At 31.9% G+C, this 24,970-nt stretch overlaps 1 protein-coding gene across 2 annotated transcripts in view; it reads left to right on the top strand.

Moving 5' to 3' along the window:
• Positions 1-24,970, top strand: part of LOC143075590 (putative RNA-binding protein 19) — a 40,761-nt gene that overhangs the window by 207 nt on the left and 15,584 nt on the right. The window contains exons 2-15 of one of the 2 annotated variants that reach the window (XM_076251057.1): positions 6,455-6,637; positions 7,394-7,519; positions 8,986-9,045; positions 9,311-9,464; positions 10,118-10,173; positions 12,053-12,313; positions 14,586-14,654; positions 17,092-17,170; positions 17,588-17,659; positions 19,822-19,913; positions 20,332-20,370; positions 21,425-21,500; positions 21,829-21,959; positions 22,673-22,733. In XM_076251057.1, the coding sequence (XP_076107172.1) occupies positions 6,455-6,637; positions 7,394-7,519; positions 8,986-9,045; positions 9,311-9,464; positions 10,118-10,173; positions 12,053-12,313; positions 14,586-14,654; positions 17,092-17,170; positions 17,588-17,659; positions 19,822-19,913; positions 20,332-20,370; positions 21,425-21,500; positions 21,829-21,959; positions 22,673-22,733 (1,459 nt within the window). Of the gene's footprint in view, positions 1-6,454; positions 6,638-7,393; positions 7,520-8,985; positions 9,046-9,310; positions 9,471-10,117; positions 10,174-12,052; positions 12,314-14,585; positions 14,655-17,091; positions 17,171-17,587; positions 17,660-19,821; positions 19,914-20,331; positions 20,371-21,424; positions 21,501-21,828; positions 21,960-22,672; positions 22,734-24,970 lie in introns of both variants that reach the window. The other variant, XM_076251056.1, reaches the window with a different exon arrangement.

Raw genomic sequence — 24,970 nt, 5'->3', positions numbered from 1 at the left:
CTATGACTATGGATAAAATTTAAATTATCATTTATACCTTATGGTTATCTTTAACCATATCTAAAGTTGTATTGATTAATATGAGGCAGGCATAACCTGTGAATGGGGACGAAGTCTGTATGTATTATTTTCTTAATTCAATCATGTTGATAAAAGAAACCGAAATACCGTACGTAACGTTCCCGATTTTGGTTCTGTTGTTAGGGAATTAGCTGTGACGTTCTTTAAGTTATGACGTCATATTCGATGTAAACAAAAGAAACGCTTTCATCAGGAAACGTAACGTTTTTTTCATATCAAACAATTATTAAAATTGAATTTGTATTGAGATCCAATCTTATGTTTTACTAGACTGGTAAATATAAAAAAAAAATCAAAGTCATATGCAAACAAGACAGATTTCTGCGCAAATGCGGGAAAACCGGAACAGGAACTAGATCTGAAAAAAAACGTTAACGATTTTGAGTTCATTAGTACAATGAAAAATTCGGGAAATTTTCCCAGATTTTTTTTTTTTTTTTTTTTTCATTGATTTTTCTACCGTAATTGGGGACTTCGTCCCCATATTAAGTACAATTGGTGCCTGATTTATAATTAATCAATACCCAGAAACATTAGGAGCTCGATTGTTGGAGGGGTCATCATTTCTGCTGTCTATTTTAATTTTTAACACCTTATTTTATCAAAAATGATATGCCCATATAAACAGCATTATTTAGCCATTTTACTCTATTCTTTATCTTTTGTCTCCACCAAGAATCATGCATATTAGCATCTGAAATCGTTTGCGAAACTGTAACCATTATTTTGTATTGAATCTATGAGAACAAGTTATTAATTTGTCGCTGACATTGTTTTCATCCGTTTACTGGTACAGTACCATTCAAACGGATCAATTGGATATCGTTTTTTTTTTTCGATTTCCGTGTTTTTTGGAGCCACACTGAGTACCGCAGATTTCAGTCCAAAATTCCTCCAAAGATTCTCTCACAACACTGCGTGTCTGTTAATTGATTTATTGCCCATCGGATGTACTAAAAATTAATGACCCGTGACAACATTGACTGTCAACATAATCGGATTAGCCAGATAATTTACCTATGTACATTAATCGATCTTGATTGCACAGGTGTGCTTAAAAATCATTGTATTAAAATTTGAACAAATGTTTTCCTTTTTTGGACAGATAAAGATGTGACATTATCATTTAGAATATGATAATTATTATCTAATATGTTTTTGTCCCATGCCATTATCTTTGAAATAAAACGTACAAACGAAACAATATGAAGAAAAAACTTGTTATTTTGTGTTTCTATTACAGTCCAGTCAGGTCTTACATTGTGTTCTGTCAACAAAGACGATTTTGCCACCATTAGAATCTTTTATGACTTACTCAATAAGCAATATCCGTGCATTAATTGTTCATTTATTAAAAATCAACTTGCTAATAAAAAAATGTAGTTTTTAAAGCAATTGCTTTTATGCCGTCGCGTATGGCCATCTTTGTGACCCAGATCAGAGACTCCGCCCAGATCAAGCCATAGTATTTTGTTAAACAGGCTCCTGGTCAGTCATTCTTTAACACCTATGTATGTTTTCTAATGCAATACATAGCTTGAAACTTTAAAAAAAAAGTTAGTGGATTTAAGAAGTTTCAGAATATGTTCTTGTAGATGTATTTTTGTATTTAAAGGGTCAACCGTTTGACTATCAAATAACATAGAAGTCCGAGTGAAAAAAAAGTACATTTTTATAAATGCGATTCCGTTTTCCGCCGTTCGTACGATGTTTCAACAAAATATGGATTCATTTCAGTTGTTGATTTAGTATTGAAAATTTAACTGAATTATCTCCTAATAAATACGGTTTTTTATGTTTAATTTGTGTTTCTTTAAGAGGTCAGGTGCTCTTGTTCATTCATAAAATTATCGTTCATTCATACATTTATCGTAAAATCAAAATCACTATAATACACAGGTTAATGCGTAGTGTCAAATTATTACCTGTAATCTAAAAATAGACAAACTTTATTTGCGCAAATAATTTAGCGGAACGAAACCCTTGTTGAAAACACATAACAATAAGTTCGTTTTCCTTTTCTGTCAAAACTCCGTAATATTTATCGATCACCTTACTAATGAAATGGACCCGTCCAAACGTAGTAGATGCCAAGTCGGTCCAGATGAAGAGATATTTACAATTTGGAATTTTCTAGTTTTATTAATACATAGATTGAAAAAAAGTACGTCTTTTTAAATATCATGATCAAAACTGGGTTTGCATAACAAATGTCAGATGAAACCATTATCCTCGTCTTTTCAGTGAACAAGTCTACTACGTTTGTTGACACTCGACGGTCCACCTGTTAGCAATTTTATTTCACATGTTTTCGAAATATTGAAGATCATTTTTCGCAATGTTTCCTGAAAATTGATAAATATCAAAGCAACGTAGAGCTGTTTGTTCTTGTTCGTATAATAAAATTGAGAAAGGAAATGGGGAATTTGTCAAAGATACAACAACCCGACCATAGAAAAACATACAACAGCAGAATTAAGGTCACCAACAGGTCTTCAATGCAGCGAAAAATTCCCGCACCCGGAGGCGTCCTTCAGCTGGCCCCTATACAATATATTTTTACTAGTTCAGTGATAACGATTTAATGTCATGTTTGTCTGTGATGACCCCCCTTTTCGGGATTGCATGAGAATTGTAGTTATCTCGTACCCACATGCACTTGTTTCTATCCATAGGAAGGTCGACTATCCATATAAAACTATTTATATGGATAATCGACCTTCCTATGGATAGAAAGAAGTGCCTGTGCTCGTACCGCATCAGAAGGACACATATCAACTGAGCAATAATGTTTGGAACTTAGTTTTAAAAATGATGACAAAGTAACATTATGAAAATATTTTTATTAAGCTGAAATATACATTTATTCTTTACATGTTTATGTCTTGTAAGATATTTTATTTCTTTCCCGTTTTTTAACATTTGCGTCTGGAAAGTTGAAATGTTTTAACTTAATCATTTGTGTTAATGGTTAAATATAAATTAATAATGAAAATTGTTAAAATTAAATCAATAAAGGAAATTATTGCCAAGGAAGTTACAAACACTACCAGGGGATAATCCATGATGATTTCTTTTTGAGTTATATGTTTCAGCACATGTATATTTGACCCCAACTTTAGCCGGGTAAACGTGTTGTCTCCTTGTGAAATATAAAACATATTAAAAATGACTTTCTGCTAAAGTCTTTTATTTATATAAAGTTAAAACCTTCTTACTTTTAACTAGACAACACTCATGTCAGGTTTAATTCTTGTATATATGTGGATGAAAAATAAAAGTCCCCAAACATTAACATGGCAGCAATTGCTTTTACAGCCTTTAAGGCTTTGATTAAGATTACACGATCGTCCTATCTAAACCACAGAGTTGATTTATCGGATCAACAATAAACTCAATTTATTGAGCAATGTAAAATATTATGTTTCACCACCTCGGTACATTTATACAGACTTGAATAATTTAAATTACGAAAAGAAACTGTAAAGTGACAACTCTGTTGAACAAAGGAAATAACTTGAAGTGATATTGCTAGCGCTCGTCATTTTCGTATTTTACGAAACGGTTTTCAAATTGACAAAAGTATTTTATATCAATTTTGTCATTTTAATTTGAAAAGTGTAAAAAATATTTTCACATTAAATTACTATGATTCTACCTGTCTTCATGTTTTTGACAAGTTTATGACGGTCAGCCAATTAATGTTTACAAAAGATGTTAGAAAGGTCACCTGAGTTTACTGGTACACGTTATTATTTCCCGCCCTAATAAAAAATTCGTGCTGTGGATAAAATGCATGTTAACTTTTTTTAGCAAAAGTCAAGTTCAACCCAAACTGTTGATAACTGAGATGTGTATCGTGGAATTGTCTACGCACAGCAAATAATTGTTTTTAAAATCTTTTAAGATCACTGTTCAAAATACACAAATTTACATTCATTGTGCGAAAATGAATATTATACAAAGACGAATTTATGCAGCTGTGGAAGTATTCCTGTTGTAACCGAAATGTATTATTATTCTAAAGTAATGCCAACAAATCTTAAAACAACAATGCCGTAATTATTAAGCATAATGAATGGTGAACAATATTTTCTTTTTCTTGCTTACATGTATACAAAACTTTGAGACACATAATTTTTATGATTTTCTTTAAACTGCTCTCATTAATTTAGCGGAAGTTTCCGGTTATTTTTACACAAGTATGTCCATTTTGTAATTAAAATATTAATTTACTGGTGAAGACATCCAGGTCAAAATTAAGTACAGATTTTATTTTTTATAAAACTTTAATGCAATTGAAAGAATTAACAACATTTTGCTTTTAAATCTTTTATTCATTTCAGCAATAAGTTAACCGTAAAAAGAAAATGCCGTAGACTTACATAATTATTATGGGGCCATTATTATGCCTAACGAATGGTGAATAAATTTTCCTTTTTACTTACATATACAAAACTTTTAGACACATAATTTTCAAATAAAGACTTTAACTTTGAAGTAGAATATTGGGTTTTTCACATATTCCACTATATTTTATAAACCTTTTTTTTTTAAAAAGCAAGTACATTTAGGTCAAGATATTTTTAGATTAGCAAGCAAGAAATACGAAAATATTTTAACTTATTATTACCACAAATTAAACTTAACTAGTATTAACAGACATTTAAAATTATACACCTGTTTGACACTTAAACTGGTACAGTAGACCGGAAATGTAATTCTTTATTACAACCACCTGTCAGGTAATCCAATTACCCTATCAGTCGAGTGCCGGTAGAGATCAAAGTAGGATAAGGGCAATTAATTCCTCGGTGTAGGGAGCGAGCCAGCTATCACAATAAACATTTACGCGATTTTGGGAGAGATTACTTCTAAATTCCTCCCAATATTTTGGGAGGAATATCGGAGTTTTTCGGAGTGACTCCGACATTTCCTTGGTGTAGGGAGTTGGAGAGTTGGCTATCCTAGGTAAAACATCTAAAAGTTGAAAATGCCCAAATGAATAACCAGTAAAGTTTCAAGTTGAATAAACCTATGCAGATGTAGCAGGAACAATTCTGCTGGAGATTTGGGGATGCGGACCACAGTTTGTTCTGGGTTTGTGAACAGATTTAACGGAGACAATGGATGCCAAATGTAAAAGCGCTATGAAATATCTAAGTAAATGATAACCAAAAACAGTGAAAACAATATATAATTTAATCAACAAAATACAACTTTTATCATGATAAGCCAAAAGTAGGTAGAAATGGAGCATTCAATGACTTCAATGTTACCCGTATTAAGAAGGCATATGGCAGATGCACTAATCTAAAGGTTGGATGGAAAGCTTGGCTTTCCTTGGTTGGACTGAATGGTAGTCTTCAGAGGATTCAACATAATAATCTAAAACGAATTCTATAAAATATATAAGTTTCTCCCAGAAGGTAATCAAAGGTTTTGCGATGATGCAAATACTCAACTTTAGAATATTAATAAAAATCTTTAACTAATGAATTCAAAATACCAATATCTATTCAATGTAATTTTTTATTGGAGAAAATAAGAATTTTTCATTTGACCTGGAGAAAAAAACAACATTTGTTGATAAGTTATATTCACTTTCAGGTACTTTCATGATTTTATATATAATTTTCCAAAATTTTCTAAGGGGGCTTTGGGGGGTTATTGGTCAAACCGTTTAGGAATTGGGGGGGAAAAGGGGTTTACTGGTTAATAGACAATTTATGGGCAGTGTAAGGAGGTAATCCAAAAACCAAAATTGTACAATCGTATACATTACATATATTTTTTAATTATTTTTTTTTGGGGGGGGGGAAGGGGTCAATTCGCACAGACACAGTGGATTGCACTAAAGCAAAACAAATGAATATTAATTCAAATCATATAACCTATTCTAAGTTCTTTGACTACAGTTATTCTGTGTCAGAAACCTATTATGTGTCAAATATTCAATTAAAATCCAAATTCAGACCTGTATCAAGCATTTTTGCCTCAACTGTTCAGAGTTGGATCTCTGCCCGCGTATCCAGCTGCGCCCCGAGAAACAATTTATTTTTTGAAATCAATATTTATCAACATTCTTTGGTTAAATATTTAAAAACCTAAATCCTATATGGAGTTTTGCATTTTGTTCAAAAGCTTCTTCATAATACAAGATAGAATCTTGAGACAATTTTTTTTTTCTTTCATTTTCCATGTTTTACTGACATGGCTGATAAATAGACTTATTTCAGAGCAGTCAAATTTACTCTTTATGACTCAATGACTGACAGTAGCAGTCACAGACTAAATAAAGGTTTCCATCAGCCCCTGTGTGAAATTCAGAATTTTCTGAATTTTTTATGTTTATTCAATTGTATAATTTTAGATAAAAGAAGAGAGATTGAGGACTGTATTTAGTACAAAAGGGGAAATAACTGATTGTACCTTAAAGTTCACTAAAGATGGTCGCTTCAGGAAATTTGCTTTTATTGGATATAGTAAAGACGAAGAAGCTAAAAATGCCTTGAACTCTCTGAACAAAACATTTATTGACACAGCTAGAATACAGGTATGTGTACATTTTACATAAGTAAAAGTTGTCACTCAGGTTTAATCTAAGATCAACATGCATGACATATATCAATGTATATATGGAAAGTAAATGAAGAAAAATACATACTATAAATTCAGAAATTATTGCAATGTTTTTTATTATTGGGTAAAATGCGACAATGTTATCGTCACAATAATTAAAACTTGCATTTTTGAACTGTTTTTTTAATCAAACAGGATTTTTCTGAATATCGCAAAAATTAGACAAAAATGACAAAATTGCAATAATAAACATATTAAATGCACACAATAGATTCTGAATCTACAGTACTATTCTCTTATTGTCTATTTTCAGTATTGGATTTACATTTAACAAAACTATATTTAATTTTTCAGTAAAAGTTAATTATTTTTAACCTGTCTTTTCCAATTGAAAGTTCAGATTACATATTAAATTACATTATAACATGACGGCTAGTTTTCACAGCTGAAGGACTCCTCCGAGTGCAGAAGTTTCTCACTGCATTGAAGACCCATTGGTGGACTTCGGCTGTTGTCTGTTCTATGGTCGGGTTGTTGTCTCTTTGACACATTCCCAATTTCAATTCTCAATTTTATTCTCAATATTAGCTTAAATAATGCAATGGACCTATAGACCCCATTTTAAGTAGGAAGAATGCACAATGTTGTGAATTAGAGGTTACTTACATGTACTTCCATATTTAAACTACTATGTACAACATAATCTTACTGAAGTTCTATTTTTTTAAAGGTTGAATATGCGAAAGATTTTGGAGATCAGAATAAACCAAGATCATGGAGTCAATATTCTAAGGATAGTTCAGCTTTCCAAGCCAAAACAGCTGCTGTCAAAACAGAGGAAAAGCCTGATAAAGCTGTGAGTGCTTTTATTCTTCTCTTGTTTTTCAGGGAACAAAGGGGGTCAAGTATTTTTGTCAAATCATATAGAGTTTCACCAACAAATTTTCAGTTCAGTCTAGGGACTCATCATTTTGCACCCAGGCAAGATAATTCTGAAAATATTTGATATTCAAATAAAAGCTGGGAGAAATTCAGTTTTATAGATATAGGAAGATGTGGTATAGGTGCCAATGAGACCACTCTCCATCCAAGTAATATTTTATAAAAGTAAACCATTATAGGTCAAGGTACGCAGGGGTCTCCATGGATGAAAATTGAACGATGAAGGAAATTTCACCATCATAAACCGTATCTACGCCGTACAGTGTAGTGCGATCGAAAGTATTTCATCCCTCCACATAAGGATAGGTGAACATGCTAATTCATTGCTTATTTAAATTATATTTATTTGAATTTTTATTATAAATACTATATAGAAGTATATATATTTTTCAATAATTGTCGTTTGTAGCCCTTCAAAGGCCAAGCCCTCATGCCCCCTCCCTTTCCCTTAGTCGAGAATGACCAATAGCTATCACGAAGGTCCCCATGTACAATGATGTAGTTTTCTTGCTATTTTTGGTAATTGTTATGGGGGTTAAAAATCATGTGGAGCTGATTTTTCACAGACACTGTCAAATTCAGAAGTCATGAACCCATTACCGGTATGGCTGGTTTGCAGCAACGACAAAACGATTCGTACAGGTTATGTAACAGGTTTAAAAGATTTGTTAAGCAGACGTTTTCAAACATTGTCAAATGAAAAGGTTTTTAATGACTTTATGATTTATCTAGCAAGTCGATGCTATGCAACATGCATCTTTCGAGTCTGACTAGAAACCGGAAACGCGGATGTATCAATTTGATTGTAAACTACGAAATGAATTCAGAATTACGATACAATATTTCTTTACAGGAAACATTAAAAGTTTTTACTTTTTAACTTTGAAAGTAATTCTATATTATCGTTACAATACAGCAGTACTCGGGAGTTATTTTCGATGAAATAATAATTACTGTTACACGTCTTATTTTGTACTTCTTAAAAAGGGGGATGCTGATTGCGTAAGTCAAAATAAAAGCATGTGTTCTACTTGTTAAACTTTGTAACTGGATTATTAATTTATTTATCTAATCTGAATTGTCTGTTGGACTTGATTAATCCGAAAGGAGGGTAGTATATCTAACCTAAATAATGACTTCACAGTTCAGCTAACAAGCAAGCTAACCAAAAATTATACCTAGACCTACCCACAAATGCATTCTGCTTTAAATTGCAATTTTTAAGAACATTTTCTCTTTGTCTAACCAATTTTTACTTTTAAAATATACACAAGATGTCATGAATACAAAAAACATTTCTGATTATCATGATTATTAATCTTGTAACAGTTCAGACATATGAAAATTTAATGTGTTATTTTTTTATTTTTTTATTTCCAGTCCAAGTCTGAAAAGAAGAAAACAGCTAAAGACAAGGCATTGGAGGACATGATGGGAGAGGTAATGATATGAACTGGTTCCCACACTCGACTGATACCCAGTTACTAATTAGCTTCTTATTTGCCTTATAATGGTTTTATTTTATTTTTTGTCTTCAGTGTTGGTTAAATTGGTTTGTAGAGATCATTTTCTACAACTACATTCTTTAAGATACGTGTACAACATTAAGATGTAAGAAAATTACTTTTGTGCTCTTTCGTCACTTTCATGATGGTCTACTTGTTACTTTTGAAACAATTTTCAGTACAATATACTTCTTTTTTAGTTAAAAGATGACCCAAAATTTGAAGAGTTTCTTGATGCTCATATGAAAGGTGGGAAAAAACAAATCTGGAACAATGACGAGATAGTTACCATGACAACAAAAAAGACAGAATCTGACAACAGTGATGATGAGAATTCTGACAGTGGTGTTGAAGGTACTGGTAAATATCATCTTTGATTGAATAAAAACAGTTATGACACAACTATCTACATGTAGAAGGGGGTTTGGTCTTAAATCCTCAGGAAAAAAATGCTGAATCCGCAATTCCCAAATTAGATAAAGCAATTTTTCCTAGATCCAAAAAATCTTTAATGAGAGTTTTTCATCAAATGTAAATCAGAAATTCTTGCAAAATATAGGCCAAATCCAAATGTCCTCAAAAAGGGTTCTTTCCACCCCTAATCCACACACTAATGTAATACATTACATTAATTCATGATGGTTCTTTAATGTCTGGTTATTTATAGGGTTATTTTGTTTTCAAACTCCTATGTTTCTGTTGTATATTTGCCATTTGTGCACTTTTGAAAATGAAATATTGTTTATGCTTAATATTACATGCATTATCAGAACAAGAGGTGTCTCAGTAAATAATTGAAAAAGATTAACTGCATATTTTTTAAGAAACATGTTCTGGAATAACATTAACATTTCTCAAAGTTTGGTCGATTGTTCCAGAATCACAATGATATATGTAAACACTCAGTAATTTCTGAATTTACAAGATTTTATTTCAAATATAACATTGTATGATCATATGTAAACAGTCACATAGTTGTTGATGAGTATTTTGTTTTATTTCAATAGAGATGGAAGTTGATAAAACAGAGGAAGATAGTCCAAAGAAAATGTCTGATCTTGATGTAAGTGTGAAATAACGCGAGAAAAATATGTTGAATATGTTGTCCTACAGACAAGTAATTGCTTTTATTGAATTTATAGATATATAGAAGATGTGGTATGAGTGCCAATAAGACAACACTCCATCCAAATCACTATTCGTGAAAGTAAACCATCATATGTCAAAGTATGGTCTTCCAACATGGAGCCTTGGCTCACACCAAACAGCAGACTATAAAGGGCCCAAAAAATTACTAATGTAAAACCATTCAAGCAGAAAAACCAATGGTCTATAAATGTACAGTCGACTCTCGTTATGTCGAAGTCAGCCGGACCAGAGAAATATTTCGAGATACACGTAGTTCGACTCAAACGAACACCGGAAGTTCGACAATCTAAGGGATGCAACTCTTGCTTAGCTTGGTAAAGCTAAAATAAATCCGGGTGAATATGGCAAGGGGATCGATATTCTAGTATCAGATCGATGTATTTGTATGTCACAGTCTTTTATTATTATAATGACATTATTTTTACTTATTCAATTGTTTCAATTAAAAAAAAAACCTATGGCTTTTCCAAGAGTGTAAATTCCAATCGATAGTTTCGTTATTCAGGTCGGTTATAGCTGACAAAATTGTTTATTCTCGGATGCAAAAGATTTAAGAAAATTTTGATTTCTATTCATTTTGTTTTATCTCACTCTTTCTTTTCAAAAGAAAAATATAACAAGATCAAAGACGCCGTTTGAGTAGTTTTTAGGTGATCATCAACGGAAGCCATAATCCTCACTTTATACACACCCAAGCTCATTAGATCACAAATTAATTGTTTTGTAAACATTTTAAATACTTTTTCATGAACATTAACAATGTATCACTAATTATTTATCAAAATTCTATAACAGATTATCTTAGGTAAACACTCATGGAAATAGCATGTCATAAATCAATACAGTGGTCAATGACCGGAAATTTAATTACACGTGTATTGTCAGATTAACTCTTCAATCCATTTAAATCCCGGAGGTCATGTTTTAACATATGTGTATTAGTTCGAGATAAAAAATGAATTTTGAATGCTTTTGTTAACCTTGGGAACGTAGATTTAGTTCGACTGAACCGAAATTTCGACTCATCCAATTTCGACTCATCAGGAGTCGAATTACATACTTTTGTATGGAATAAAGTTCGGGACCACGTGAAAACTTCGACTCATCCGAAATTTCGAGTCAACCGAGTTCGAGACAACGAGAGTTAACTGTATATTAAAAAAAAAACAAACTAGAAACACTTAATCACATCAACAACATGTTTTAACATATTTTACACAATCATTCAGTTATGGAGAGATGTTCTTCTGTGGAGGTAGATCAGAATAGATACTTTTAAAAAAGAAGTTAAAAATTGGGACGTTTTTTTTTTTCTTTTATCTATTCTGCCTTATTAAACTCATTTCTTCTTCTTGCGTTTTCTTGTGCCTCAGTGGCAGAGTGTTTTCAGTAGTTCACTTACCTGTCAAGACTGTTGTTTAGAGTTCAAACCCCTACATGGTAGGTACATTTATCTGCAATCTTAATTGACTAGGATTGTCAGTTTTCTAGCAGAAGTTCTCTTCAGGCAATCTGACTTCCTCAACCAATAAAAACAGACCATCACAACATAGTCACTAGTGTTGGAAATAGATTTACGCACCAACAATCAATACATCAATTATCCTTGCTTCTTTGATATTCTAGTAGACCTACACAATTTTACAATCATTCTTTAGATTTGTTAGACAAAAGGCAAGTACTTTTAGAATTACCAAAAGTTTTTCATGCATGTTACCTTTGTAGTGTTTAAAATGATGTGTATATCAAAAGTTTTGCTTTACAAATAAAAAAATATGACATTGCTATTGCAGTACTTAAAAGCTAAAATGGCAGACAAGGATTTATTGAGTGATTCTGATGACAGTGACAAGGAAGACAATAGTGGCAGTGACACCAGTGACAAGGAAAGTGATAGTGATGACGAAGGTGACAAAGATGAAGAAGGTGACACAAGTGATAGCAGTGAGAGCGAGGACAAAGATAACAAATCTAAAAGTGAAGATAAAGATGACAAGTCTGAAAGTGATGATGATGATTTCCTCACACTGAAAAAGGACGCAATACCTGCAAAAGTAAGTTTAGTCTGTACATTTACATCTAACTGATGCTAGTTATTCATGTTATAGATAATAAGGTCTTTCCACTTTTCTGTGGAAAGACCTATTGTATTTGTTCTGATTATCATTATTCAAAATTATTCATTATTGAAAAATGACAACCAGAAGTGACCTTGACAAAACTTTAAGTAGCTATTTTTGCACTTTTTCATGAAAGTACTAGGAATGCATATATTTTGTAATTCAGATACATTAACATATCACTAAAGACTAGAAATGACTTTTGATAAACTGGAAGTATCCAATTATCCCCTGGTTTACAGGCAAAAGTATATACATTGTAGAACTATATTTTTGGAATCATTGTGAAAAAAGCTATCATATGAAACCGGGAGTGACATTTACTGAACCGAAAGTAGCTAATAAACTTCCTTGTTTCACTCAAAAGTATATGGAAACCACTTTTTTATCACATCAGTATGAAAATTTTTACTGAACCGAAAGTAGCTAATAAACTTCCTTGTTTCACTCAAAAGTATATGGAAACCACTTTTTTATCACATCAGTATGAAGATTTTTACTGAACCGAAAGTAGCTAATAAACTTCCTTGTTTCACTCAAAAGTATATGGAAACCACTTTTTTATCGCATCAGTATGAAGATTTTGTGGTTGGATGCCAATTTTAACTTTGAGTAAACAGGAACTAGCTTCTTATCAATAACTTTGAAAAGTTATGTGGAAAGACCTTCAATTGTTCTCTGAACAATTCGTTTTTATACCCCCGCTTTAAATACCCCCGCTTTAAAAAAGGGGGGGTATACTGTTTTACCTCTGTCTGTCCGTCAGTCCGTCCATCAGTCCGTCAGTCCGTCCATCAGTCCGTCCGTCAGTCAGTCCGTCCCATGAAACTTTCGTCACATTTTTCTCAGGAACTACACATCCACCCTTTCTGTAATTTGGTATCAACATTTATATATGTCAGCCATACCGTGTGATGCGTTTTCAGATTCATCACTTGACAACTTCCTGTTTACCGAACACTTGTCTGATTTTACACATGATAGCCAAGTTGAAAATTTTCGTCACATTTTTCTCAGGAACTACAATACAAGGATTTCTGAAATTTGGTTTCAGGATTTATATAAGTCAGCTATACCGTGTGATGCGTTTTCAGATTCATCACTCTACAACTTCCTGTTTACCGAACACTTGTATGATTTTACACATGATAGCCAAGTTGAAAATTTTCGTCACATTTTTCTCAGGAACTACAATACAAGGATTTCTGAAATTTGGTTTCAGGATTTATATAAGTCAGCTATACCGTGTGATGCGTTTTCAGATTCATCACTCGACAACTTCCTGTTTACCAAACACTTGTATGATTTTACACATGATAGCCAAGTTGAAAATTTTCGTCACATTTTTCTCAGGAACTACAATACAATGATTTCTGAAATTTGGTTTCAGGATTTATATCAGTCAGCTATACCGTGTGATGCATTTTCAGATTCATCACTCGACAACTTCCTGTTTACCGAACACTTGTATGATTTTACACATGATAACCAAGTTCAAAATTTTCGTCACATTTTTCTCAGGAACTACAATACAAGGATTTCTGAAATTTGGTTTCAGGATTAATATAAGTCAGCTATACCGTGTGATGCGTTTTCAGATTCATCACTCGACAACTTCCTGTTTACCGAACACTTGCATATTTTTACACTATTAATATTATCCACTTGCGGCGGGGGTATCATCAGTGAGCAGTAGCTCGCAGTTTCACTTGTTAATTCTTATTTTTATGCTTATCATGCTTGCCTGTGCCTACAATACCCAGCTTAGTTGCTCTGTAATTCATGTATGGAAGTTTTTAGACATGAGGAGAACTTATTATGGACATCACAACAGGTGCAGATTGATACAAGGGGCGTTCCCACCTAATTTTTTTCTGTAAAATCTAATTAAGCTAGAATTGTAGCCAATTTTGTGTCATAATAAGGTCATGTAATTCCTGATTCTCTTTCAATCTTTGTATAGTGGTAACAGATCTAGTCAATCTTTATTTAACTGCAAATAGCCAATTTATTTTAATTTTAATTTTAGAATTATGTTGTTTGAAACAAAGTTTTCTGGTATATTATCTTAATTTTGATTTTAGAAAGTAATTTTTTAATAGCTCTTGATAAAATATCAATAAAACTTTGCAGTAAAAAAGAAAGTTTAGATAAGGTACCAGTGTTTTCATGATTAATAGTTTATATCTTCATGTTGTTTTTGTAGGATGACAAGGAACCAGTCAAACAGAAATATTTGATAAAGTTACGAGGTTTTACTGGATATGTTGACGAGGTATGTGCTGTTGTTTATATAGTTTTTTATATGTCAAGTTTTTGACTCCATGATTATGTTATATGGCTAATTATTACATTGCTTACATAGAATTACTTGATTTCCCAGTGAAATGAAATCTGATGATTTCACATGTGAAATAAACTTGGTTATTACACTCCTCTGGCGTCATACAACAATAGACGTTGCCAAGACAATATCGATGACGTCTCATCTAAGCAGAAAAAAATATAGTTCCTTTCATTTTCTACTTTAATTCAACTAAAAATCCCGTTGTAAACATAATTAAAAAAATAACTAATCAAAAATTTTCAACTTGTGACTGGACAACACTGATAATTAATTCATGCACTACGAGCATTCATGAATTTATGTGTTGTTCGTTCACTCGTTGACTATTTTTCTCTATTTGAATTCTTCAATAAGTTATTCTATAATTATTTCGCTGGAAAATTTAACAATATATAAGTCTATCTTAAACCAAGCTCAAAAATGTAAGTTTGACTTTTTCTACAGACTAATAAGTTTGATATTACTTTTGACAAACTTATATGTGAATGGTAATTAAACTAACTGCAGCAAACTGGGCCTAATTTAGTTAGTATCTTATACAATACTTCATTTTTCAGATTTTTAGTCCTAAAGATTAAATTCCACTATTGCGACATCATCCTAAACAAAACTTGATTACCATTGAACTTTCTTTTTATATAACCGCAAAAAAAACTTTGGGAACGTATAATGGTATGATGTTGTCGTCGTTATCTGCCTCATCCGAAGATACATTTGGTGTCCGTTATTGTTTAGTTTAGGTAAAAAGGCAAAAAACTAGCATTTTTGTAGTTTCTGGACAATAACTAGTGTGTAAGTGTATTGATCTCTCTTACACTGTTCCACAAGGCTCCATATCATAAAAGGAAGACTGGGATTGAGTTTTCGGGGTAATTGCCCAATTCATGCTGGAATGAGGGGCCAAAAAAGGGCCAAAAACAAGCATTTTTATAGTTTCCAGACAATAACTTGTGTTTAAGAATATGGATCTCTCTGAAATTGTACTTCAAGGTTGGGTTTAAGTGTGGGGGTAATTGCTCCAAGGGGGGATTCAAAAAGTTTTGGGGGTTCCAATTTTTTTAAGGGGTTCAAATGTTTTGTTCAAAATTTTTCAAATTTCAAATTTTTTTAATTTTCCAGAAGAATCTTTAATTACACAGTATTGTGCAATAGATTTGTAAGATCTTGACATTTATTTTGTGTCAGAAACCTAAACTATTTAAAAATTTGATCACAATCCAAATTCAGACAGAATCAAGCTTGAATATTGTGTCCAAAGGAGTATGTTCAGTAAGGTCCTAAAATGGCCCCCTTTTTTAGTGTAAATTTCAAATTCGGATTTATTGACCAATATCACAATAAATTGAAGCTAATACAGTGACTTGATAGGAAATAAGCCATTTTGTTGAAAACTTTACGTTTCTACGTTACATTATGACGTCACAAGTTGCACTCATATTGATTTTCATGAAAAAATCAATGAAAATGGATAAATTTCAATAGATTATTGGACAGGAAACATAGAGCGCATACGTCGACAACAAAGTTCTTTTAAAATAGTGTTTGTAAAGACATTTCATATGTCTTATTTGAACATTAAGTTTGTCGACGCCTGCGCTCTATGTTTCCTGGTCCTTAATTTGGCTGAAATCCCGCTCATTTTGTCAAATTTCACCAAAATCCTCTTGACCTTTTTGGGATGTAAAATTCAACGTCTTAGACTTAAACTTTGACAAAACTTTGACAAAAACAGTTCTGTTTAACTTTCTCACATGTATTTAAGGCAACTTCAAACATTTTTTGGCTTGTAACTATGAACTTTATAATTGGGGCCAAATATGGCCCTTACCGAACTTACTCCTTTGCCACAACTGTTCAGGGGTTCAACCTCTGCGGTCATATCAAGCTGTGCTCAGAGGAACATTTTATTAGCGTTGAAGTTATCTCCCTTAGCTTGAAACCATAAAATCCCCTCAAATTGTTAATAATAAATGAAACTTACCAAAGTAAGTTTTTATGCTACATTTATTATGCCCCATTTATGGGCATTATGTTTTCTGGTCTGTGCGTCTGTCCATCCGTTCGTCCCACTTCAGATTAAAGTTTTTGGTCAAGGTAGTTTTTGATGAAGTTGAAGTCCAATCAACTTGAAACTTAGTTAACATGTTCCCTATGATATAATCTTTCTAATTTTAATGCCAAATTAGAGATTTTCCCCCATTTTCATGGTCCATTGAACATAGAAAATGATGGTGCTGATGGGGCATCCGTGTACTTGGGACACATTCTTGTTTGAATATTTAATCCATTCAATAGCAATTATTAACTTGTTATTTGCATGTTAAGCATGAGATGACCAGTATTATTATCATTTTGTTTTCTTCAGACAATGATTAGAGAGTTTTTCCAGCCACTTGAACCAATTGGTGTAAGAATACCTAAGAATGCAAAGAAGAAACCATTAGGTAAAAACTGTGAAAACCTACTGATTTAAATGATCAAAGTTCTAATGATAATCTTTCTTTTTTGTTGAAATAGAAGTTTTATTACTGCAATGTTATCACTATAATATTATCATCAACTGAAAGAAAGGAGTTTCCTAAGACTTTGTGGTATTAGATTTGTGATTGTTGATATTCTTAACATTTGAAGCCTGTGTTTTTTTCTGTGATAAAAAAAATTAAAAAAATCTGTTGCACAAGCATTTATATGTTGATTTTTTTTTACAGAACCAGTATGCTTAGTGTAATTCTAGAAATAAAAGTTATTAAATTTGGATGTTTACAGCAGTATTTTACTCAGACATGCATAACATTTTAAAGGAATGATTTCTGTTACCTTTTTAGACTGATTTTCATTGGTTGTTGCTTTTTACTTTGTAGGTGTAGCTTTTATTGACTTCAGTACAGAAAAGGAATGGGATGAGGCCATGAGAAAAAATAAATTGTTTATAGGTAATTATGACTAACAGAAGCAGTAAACTTAGAATTAGCTGGACCAATCATCTCTCATTTCAAATCCTTGAAATATTTTTACAGTATATTCTTATATACAGTATGGTAGAAATGTTCCAGTATTTTAGCCACACATTTGAATGCATTTCAATATTGAGTAATTTAGAATTATCAATTGATGAAGAGTCTGTATGTATGATTATCTAGCTGTAGAATAGTGAACAAGTTACAACATTTCTTTCAATACCATTGAAACAGACTTTTGAATAGATATAGATCCAGCCAGTGGTATGATCAGCTATTAAAGAGGGGCGTAAAGGGGGGTATCTGCACGGAAGAATGCGAAATAAAAATGCCATTTCACGATGAACTAACAATTAAAAATGTCTTGCACGTTGATCTTTTTACCGATTTCACAAAATAACAAACCTTTTTCACGGCTGCACATGAAATAAAAATGGCAAAACATGTTGCATGAAAATAACCCTTTACCACCCTCATTAAACAATTTAATTTAAAAGGGTTCTTAGTCAGGCAAGATGTTTAAACCACTGAGAATATTATAGATCAGCAATGAATTTACAGTGATTAGGTTCGTCTGTTTTGGATCATAAATTTATGCATTTGAATGTGGCTTGTGGTTTTTTATACGCCCGTCGTCTTTTAGACGGGACGTATTATGGTATACCGTTGTCTGTCCGTCCGTCTGTCCGTCCGTCCGTCCGTCTGTCATCCACACTTCGGACAATAACTCAAAAACACTTTCACCAATTTCCATGAAACTTAAGTGAATTGTTTATATCTATTGACGTAAGCTCCCTTTCGTTTTTTTTTTAATTTCAGATTTTAAGTTTTGAATTTATGGGGCTTTATTCATAAAAAAGGGGGGATTTTCAACACTTCGGACAATAACTCAAAAAGGCTTTCACAAATGTCCATGAAACTTTGGTGAATTGTTTATATCTATTGATGTAAGCTCCCTTTCAATTTTTATAAATTTCAGATTTTAAGTTTTGGATATATGGGGCTTTATTCATAAAAAAAGGGGGATTTTCAACACTTCGGACAATAACTCAAAAATGCTTTCACCAATGTCCATGAAACTTTGGTGAATTGTTTATATCTATTGATGTAAGCTCCCTTTCAATTTCTATAAATTTCAGATTTTAAGTTATGGATTTATGGGGCTTTATTCATAAAAAAAAGGGGGATTTTCAACACTTCGGACAATAACTCAAAAAGGCTTTCACCAATGTCCATGAAACTTTGGTGAATTGTTTATATCTATTGATGTAAGCTCCCTTTCAATTTTTATAAATTTCAGATTTTACATTTCCGTGTTATGAATTTTTATGCTTAAAAAAGGTGGGATTTTCCAATTTTGGGACAATAACTAACACTATCACAAAATTTTATGCAACTTTGATAAATTGTTTATATCTATTGACATAAGCTCCCTTTCCATTTTTATAAATTTTAGATTTTACGTTTTCTTAAGTAATGAATTTTTATACTTAAAAAAGGGGGATTTTATGAAACTTTGGTGAATATATTAATGTAACATCCTTTTGATTTGTATATATATTTCTAGTTGATCATATAAATTCATTTAAAGCATAAAAGACAAGTTAAAAGAGCAACGGGCGTATCATGCGCTAAAGCGCAGCCCTTTATTTTATTATAAATAATGAATAATTCCCTTCTTTTTAGTTAACCCTTTCCTCCATAGATTTTTTTTTTTTACATACTTGATTGGAATAGAATTTTTCAATAAAAAAATAATCATCAGGTTTAAAGTATTAATGCATTGCAAAAAAGGAATATGTCATCAATGAAATTCCAGTCAGATATTCTCATGAATATCTTTTTTATATTAGATACAATTTTTTTTAAGTCTGATAAAGTTTTTTCATAGTCAAGACGTTTCAACTGAGTCACTACACAGGCGTCAAAAGTCGTTGTTATGGAGTTAAGGGGGTGGCGTTAAAAGGGGTCATAATGGAGGAATGGGTAAATTAAACCCTTTTTTTTTACTTGAATTATTCTACGAAAACAGGCTAAATCACTTCAGATATTTTCTGACAATTTTTTAACCTCAATAAATTATCTGCATTAAATTATGAGATGACAGTACCATTAACAGAATACTAACTATATTCAAGGTGGTAAGAGGATACTTCTCAAAAAGATGAAAGAAGATACAGTCGAAGATATGGCAGACGTTCACATTCCTGCTGTAGATCTGGAGAAACAGGTGAGCAAAACTAAATATTAATTTTTTCACTAGTCCATTTCTATCAATACTAATACAGTTGAAATGTATATCGGTAAAAATGAAGAAATATGATAAAATTGGGAATGGAAATTAGGAATGGGTTAAAGAGACAACAACCCGACCATAGAGCAGAAAACAGTCAAAGGCCACACCAATGGGTCTTCAACACAGTGATATATTTTTTTACTCTTCATACATTAAAAAGTGGTTCATGAAAATTTCCTAAATTTTCAAGAATACTGACATGGAAAATTTTGCATTGCTTTCTGAGCAAGAATTAATGAATTATTGTTTAATTATATTTCAGTGCCTATTATCTGCTACTTCACGACCTCAAATTAGTTTAAAAATATGCTATTATATGCATTACTAATGTTATAGTTTATAATCATTATAGAGACAAGAAACAGCAGAATCTGAAGCAGCCATTGCTGATGTAAGTCATTCTTTACAGTAGCTTTCTTTACAACTTAGTGACATATTTATAGATCATGGGTGTTAACTAGCTATTAATTGACCCTCTTAACATGTAAATACACTTTTTATGCCCCACCTACAATAGTAGAGGGGCATTATGTTTTCTGGTCTGTCCGTTCATCCGTCCGTCTGCCCGTTCATCTGTCTGTCCCGCTTCAGGTTAAAGTTTTTGGTCAAGGTAGTTTTTGATGAAGCTGAAGTCCAATCAACTTGAATCTTAGTACATATGTTCCTTATGATATGATCTTTCTAATTTTAAAGACAAATTAAACTTTTGACCCCTATTTCATGGTCCACTGAACATAGAAAATGAAAGTGCGAGTTTCAGATTAAAGTTGTTGGTCAAGGTAGTTTTTGATGAAGTTGAAGTCCAATCAACTTGAAACTTAGTACAAATGTTCCCTATGATATGATCTTTCTAATTTTAATGCCTAATTATATTTTTTACCCATTTTCACGGTCCATTGAACATGGAAAATGATAGTGCGAGTGGGGCATCTGTGTACTTTAGACACATTCTTGTTAAATACTGATTTAGAGATTCGGAAGCATCATCATAATAACCTAGAAAAAACAAAGGATATGGGATATCTATGACACAAAATCAGTACATGAACAGGAAACAACACACAAAAAACAAAGGAACAGCCCTTTTATTGCTGTTTTTCATCTCAAAGTCTCAGTGAGGCTTCAACAAAGAGAAAAAAACTCACCTAACTGCAAGTTTAAAATAGCCCCTAACCTCAGCTTGAGCTTGTTCTTTGGATAAAAAAATGAGATAGACTTTTTTGTAACATGCAATACCACCAAATAGGGTCTGGAAAAAAAAGAACACTGTAAATAAGTACATATTTAAAACATAACAAATCCTACCATAAGTGTAAAATTTAGGATTTAAGAAATGAATTTAGAAGGTGAAATCCGCAATCATAGGTTAAGTTTTTATTTGCAAATGTCTGATCAAATATTGGAAACTCTTGTTATAAAAGGTATATATATTTTCTCTTTTTCAGACTGGCAGATTGTTTGTCAGAAACCTACCATACATATGTAAGGATGAAGACATAGAAGCATTATTTTCAAAGTTTGGTAAGATATTTGACTTCAAAACAATTCTTAAGGTTCAAGATTTTTAAGTACGAGTTGAAGAATTTCGTACCTAAACATCTTAGCTTAGTTGGAACAAAATCTTATAGCGGTTAAATACCGGTACATTAATTGTCAAAACAAAAAAATTTTAAAAGATTTTTCTTTATATGAAATCGTATTTCCATTTATAGTGATACATTTCAGATGAATTTTATAGCATCATTCAAAATTCAATTTTGGGCATGTTAATGAACATAGAATGTATAAGCATTAAAATCATTCTTTAAATTTTCCTCTATTTATAGTTATGAATATTTTATCTTGATAGGTCCTTTGACAGAGACACACTTACCAATAGATACTTTAACAAAGAAACTGAAAGGTTTTGCCTTTATAACCTATATGATGCCTGAACATGCTGTTAGAGCTTTTACATTCCTTGATGGAACTAGTTTTATGGTAAGTCTAATTTTATCTCAAACTCTGGGGGCAGGTCTGGAAATTTTGAAATTTTCATCTATGAAGATTTTTTTATAATGGCAGAGTAAATGGTATTCTTAAGTCACATGGAATAGTAATTCCTCGTTTCACAATATAATGGAATTCAAGTTATTTTTTCAAAAGCGTACACCGAAACATTGTGATAGGTTAGAAACAATCTAAACAATGGAAATTTAATGATATTTATTTGACTGCAACAATTTAGTTGACATTTGGCTTGATTTAATTTTTCTTTCTTTGGAAAGATATTGAAGTGAGTTGTTTTTTACCAGATATAGTAACCAAAAAAAATCCACAAAGATATAACAAAAAAGTTAAGCATTTTAATCATCAATTAAGGAATGACTGTAATATTTTTTCTGTCTATGAAGAAATAACATAAAAAATTTGGTGTACACTGAATAACGCGTGTAGCGGGTTATTTAACAGTGCACCACATTTTTTATGTTATTTCGAATAGACAGAAAAAATATTACAGTCATTTCTTATAATTTAATTCTAAATTCCATTTTAAACCGTAGAAAACCATGAAAAAACGTTGATGACGTCACGGTCACATGACTAAATTATGTCTATGGGCTCATAACAAAATAACGTCAGCCAATCAGAAGACGTGTTACATCCAAAATTAAATTATTTCGGTATAAATCATTCTTACATGTCTTTTATAGGGGAGGATGTTACACATTTTACCATCCAAGTCGAAGGAAGATGAAGACACTGTTGCATCAGGTTTGTATTAAGCTTTTATAACACAAACATACTTAATATTATACAAACATGTTAAACAAGGCAACACAAGCTGTGTAGTGTTGTTGGCTGACGGACACTACTAAAGTCACATCAGTCATTTTTAAACAAAAAAATTACAATGATGCACTTCAAATATTGGTTTGTTTTTAAAGTGTTTTTATACGCCCGTCAAAATTTTGACGGGACGTATTATGGTATACAAATGTCCGGTGTCCGTCCGTCTGTCTGTCCGGCGTAAACATGTCGCACCGTAAGTTGAGAACGACTTATCCAAATTTCATGAAACTTAACATAGTTGTTTCTTATGATGGTCAAATGATCTGTATACTTTTTGGTGAAAATAAGATTAAAACTTTTTGAGTTACGGCACTTTGTAACTAAAACAGGGGTGTGTTTTTTTCACATGTCGCACCGTATCTCAAAAACGATTCTTGATTATGAGTTAAAACTTTAAACACTTCTTAGTTATATTAGTCTTAATATCTGTATACTTTTTGGTGATGATTCAAAATTTCATTTTTGAGTTATTGAGTATTTTGTAAAAAAGGGGGAGGTTTTTTTTACATGTCGCACCATATCTCAAAAACGATTTATGATTATTGCTTAAAACTTTACACATGTCTTTATTATATTAATCTGAAGATCTGTATACTTTTTGGTGATGATTCAAAATTTCATTTTTGAGTTATTGAGTATTTTGTAAAAAAGGGGGAGGGTTTTTTTACATGTTGTGCCGTATCTCAAAAACAATTTATGATTATTGCTTAAAACTTTACACACTTCTTTGTTATATTAATCTAAAGATCTGTATACTTTTTGGTTTTGATTCAAAATTTTATTTTAGTGATATTTAGTTTTTTGTAAAAAAAAAACAGGGTCCAGCCGTGTCTCAAAAACAATATATGGTTATTGCTTAAAACTTTCTCAGAAACTATTTATGATTATTGCATAAAACTTCCACACAAGACGTCGGGCGTATCATGCGCTCATGGCGCAGCTGTTTATTCAGGTGTTGAAAACATTTTTGTAGTCCTTGGTTTTATTCTTAGCTATGAAATTATCTGAGTGAATAAAAGTCATTTAAAAGTCCCCTTCAATATATATATTAACATTACATTTGAGTAGAAAAATTACCATTAATTTAAATGGCTGAACCATTTCAGCAGTTAATTCCATATGAACAGAGCTTTTTTAGAATACAAACAAAAAATTTGACATTAAGAATTGTTCAAAGTGAAGAAGTTGTAGATTGCAGGGCTTTTCCTTGAAATTGAAGTAGTAGGCTAAATTACAATTATAGTTGGCTGTAAGATGCGTTCGGCGAAGCCGGACGCCTACCAAGCTGTAAGCTTGGTGCTTTACGGCAGGGGGTCAGGGGGGGCCGCTCAAAGTCCCCAGAAGCTCTGGCATAAATAGAGCAAAATCCTGCATTCTCGCAATCTCCTGGCACCTAATTTCATCTTTCAAATGACCATATTTTATGTATGAAATTAAAGAAGAAGAAAAAATCTCAAAAGAAATTTCATTTTTTTTATTTATGTAATGGTTTGTTTTTTATTAAAGCAATTGCTTTTATGCCGTCGCGTATGGCCATCTTTGTGACCCAGATCAGAGACTCCGCCCAGATCAAGCCATAGTATTTTGTTAAACAGGCTCCTGGTCAGTCATTCTTTAACACCTATGTATGTTTTCTAATGCAATACATAGCTTGAAACTTTAAAAAAAGTTAGTGGATTTAAGAAGTTTCAGAATATGTTCTTGTAGATGTATTTTTGTATTTAAAGGGTCAACCGTTTGACTATCAAATAACATAGAAGTCCGAGTGAAAAAAAGTACATTTTTATAAATGCGATTCCGTTTTCCGCCGTTCGTACGATGTTTCAACAAAATATGGATTCATTTCAGTTGTTGATTTAGTTTTGAAAATTTAACTGAATTATCTCCTAATAAATACGGTTTTTTATGTTTAATTTGTGTTTCTTTAAGAGGTCAGGTGCTCTTGTTCATTCAAAAAATTATCGTTCATTCATACATTTATCGTAAAATCAAAATCACTACACAGGTTAATGCGTAGTGTCAAATTATTACCTGTAATCTAAAAATAGACAAACTTTATTTGCGCAAATAATTTAGCGGAACGAAACCCTTGTTGAAAATTAAACACATAACAATAAGTCCGTTTTCCTTTTCTGTCAAAACTCCGTAATATTTATCGA

The sequence above is a fragment of the Mytilus galloprovincialis genome, chromosome 5 (assembly GCF_965363235.1).
Source record: "Mytilus galloprovincialis chromosome 5, xbMytGall1.hap1.1, whole genome shotgun sequence".
Lineage (NCBI taxonomy): Eukaryota > Metazoa > Mollusca > Bivalvia > Mytilida > Mytilidae > Mytilus > Mytilus galloprovincialis.
The sequence above is the reverse complement of the archived record's forward strand: the minus strand, read 5'-3'. Positions and strand labels throughout refer to the sequence as shown.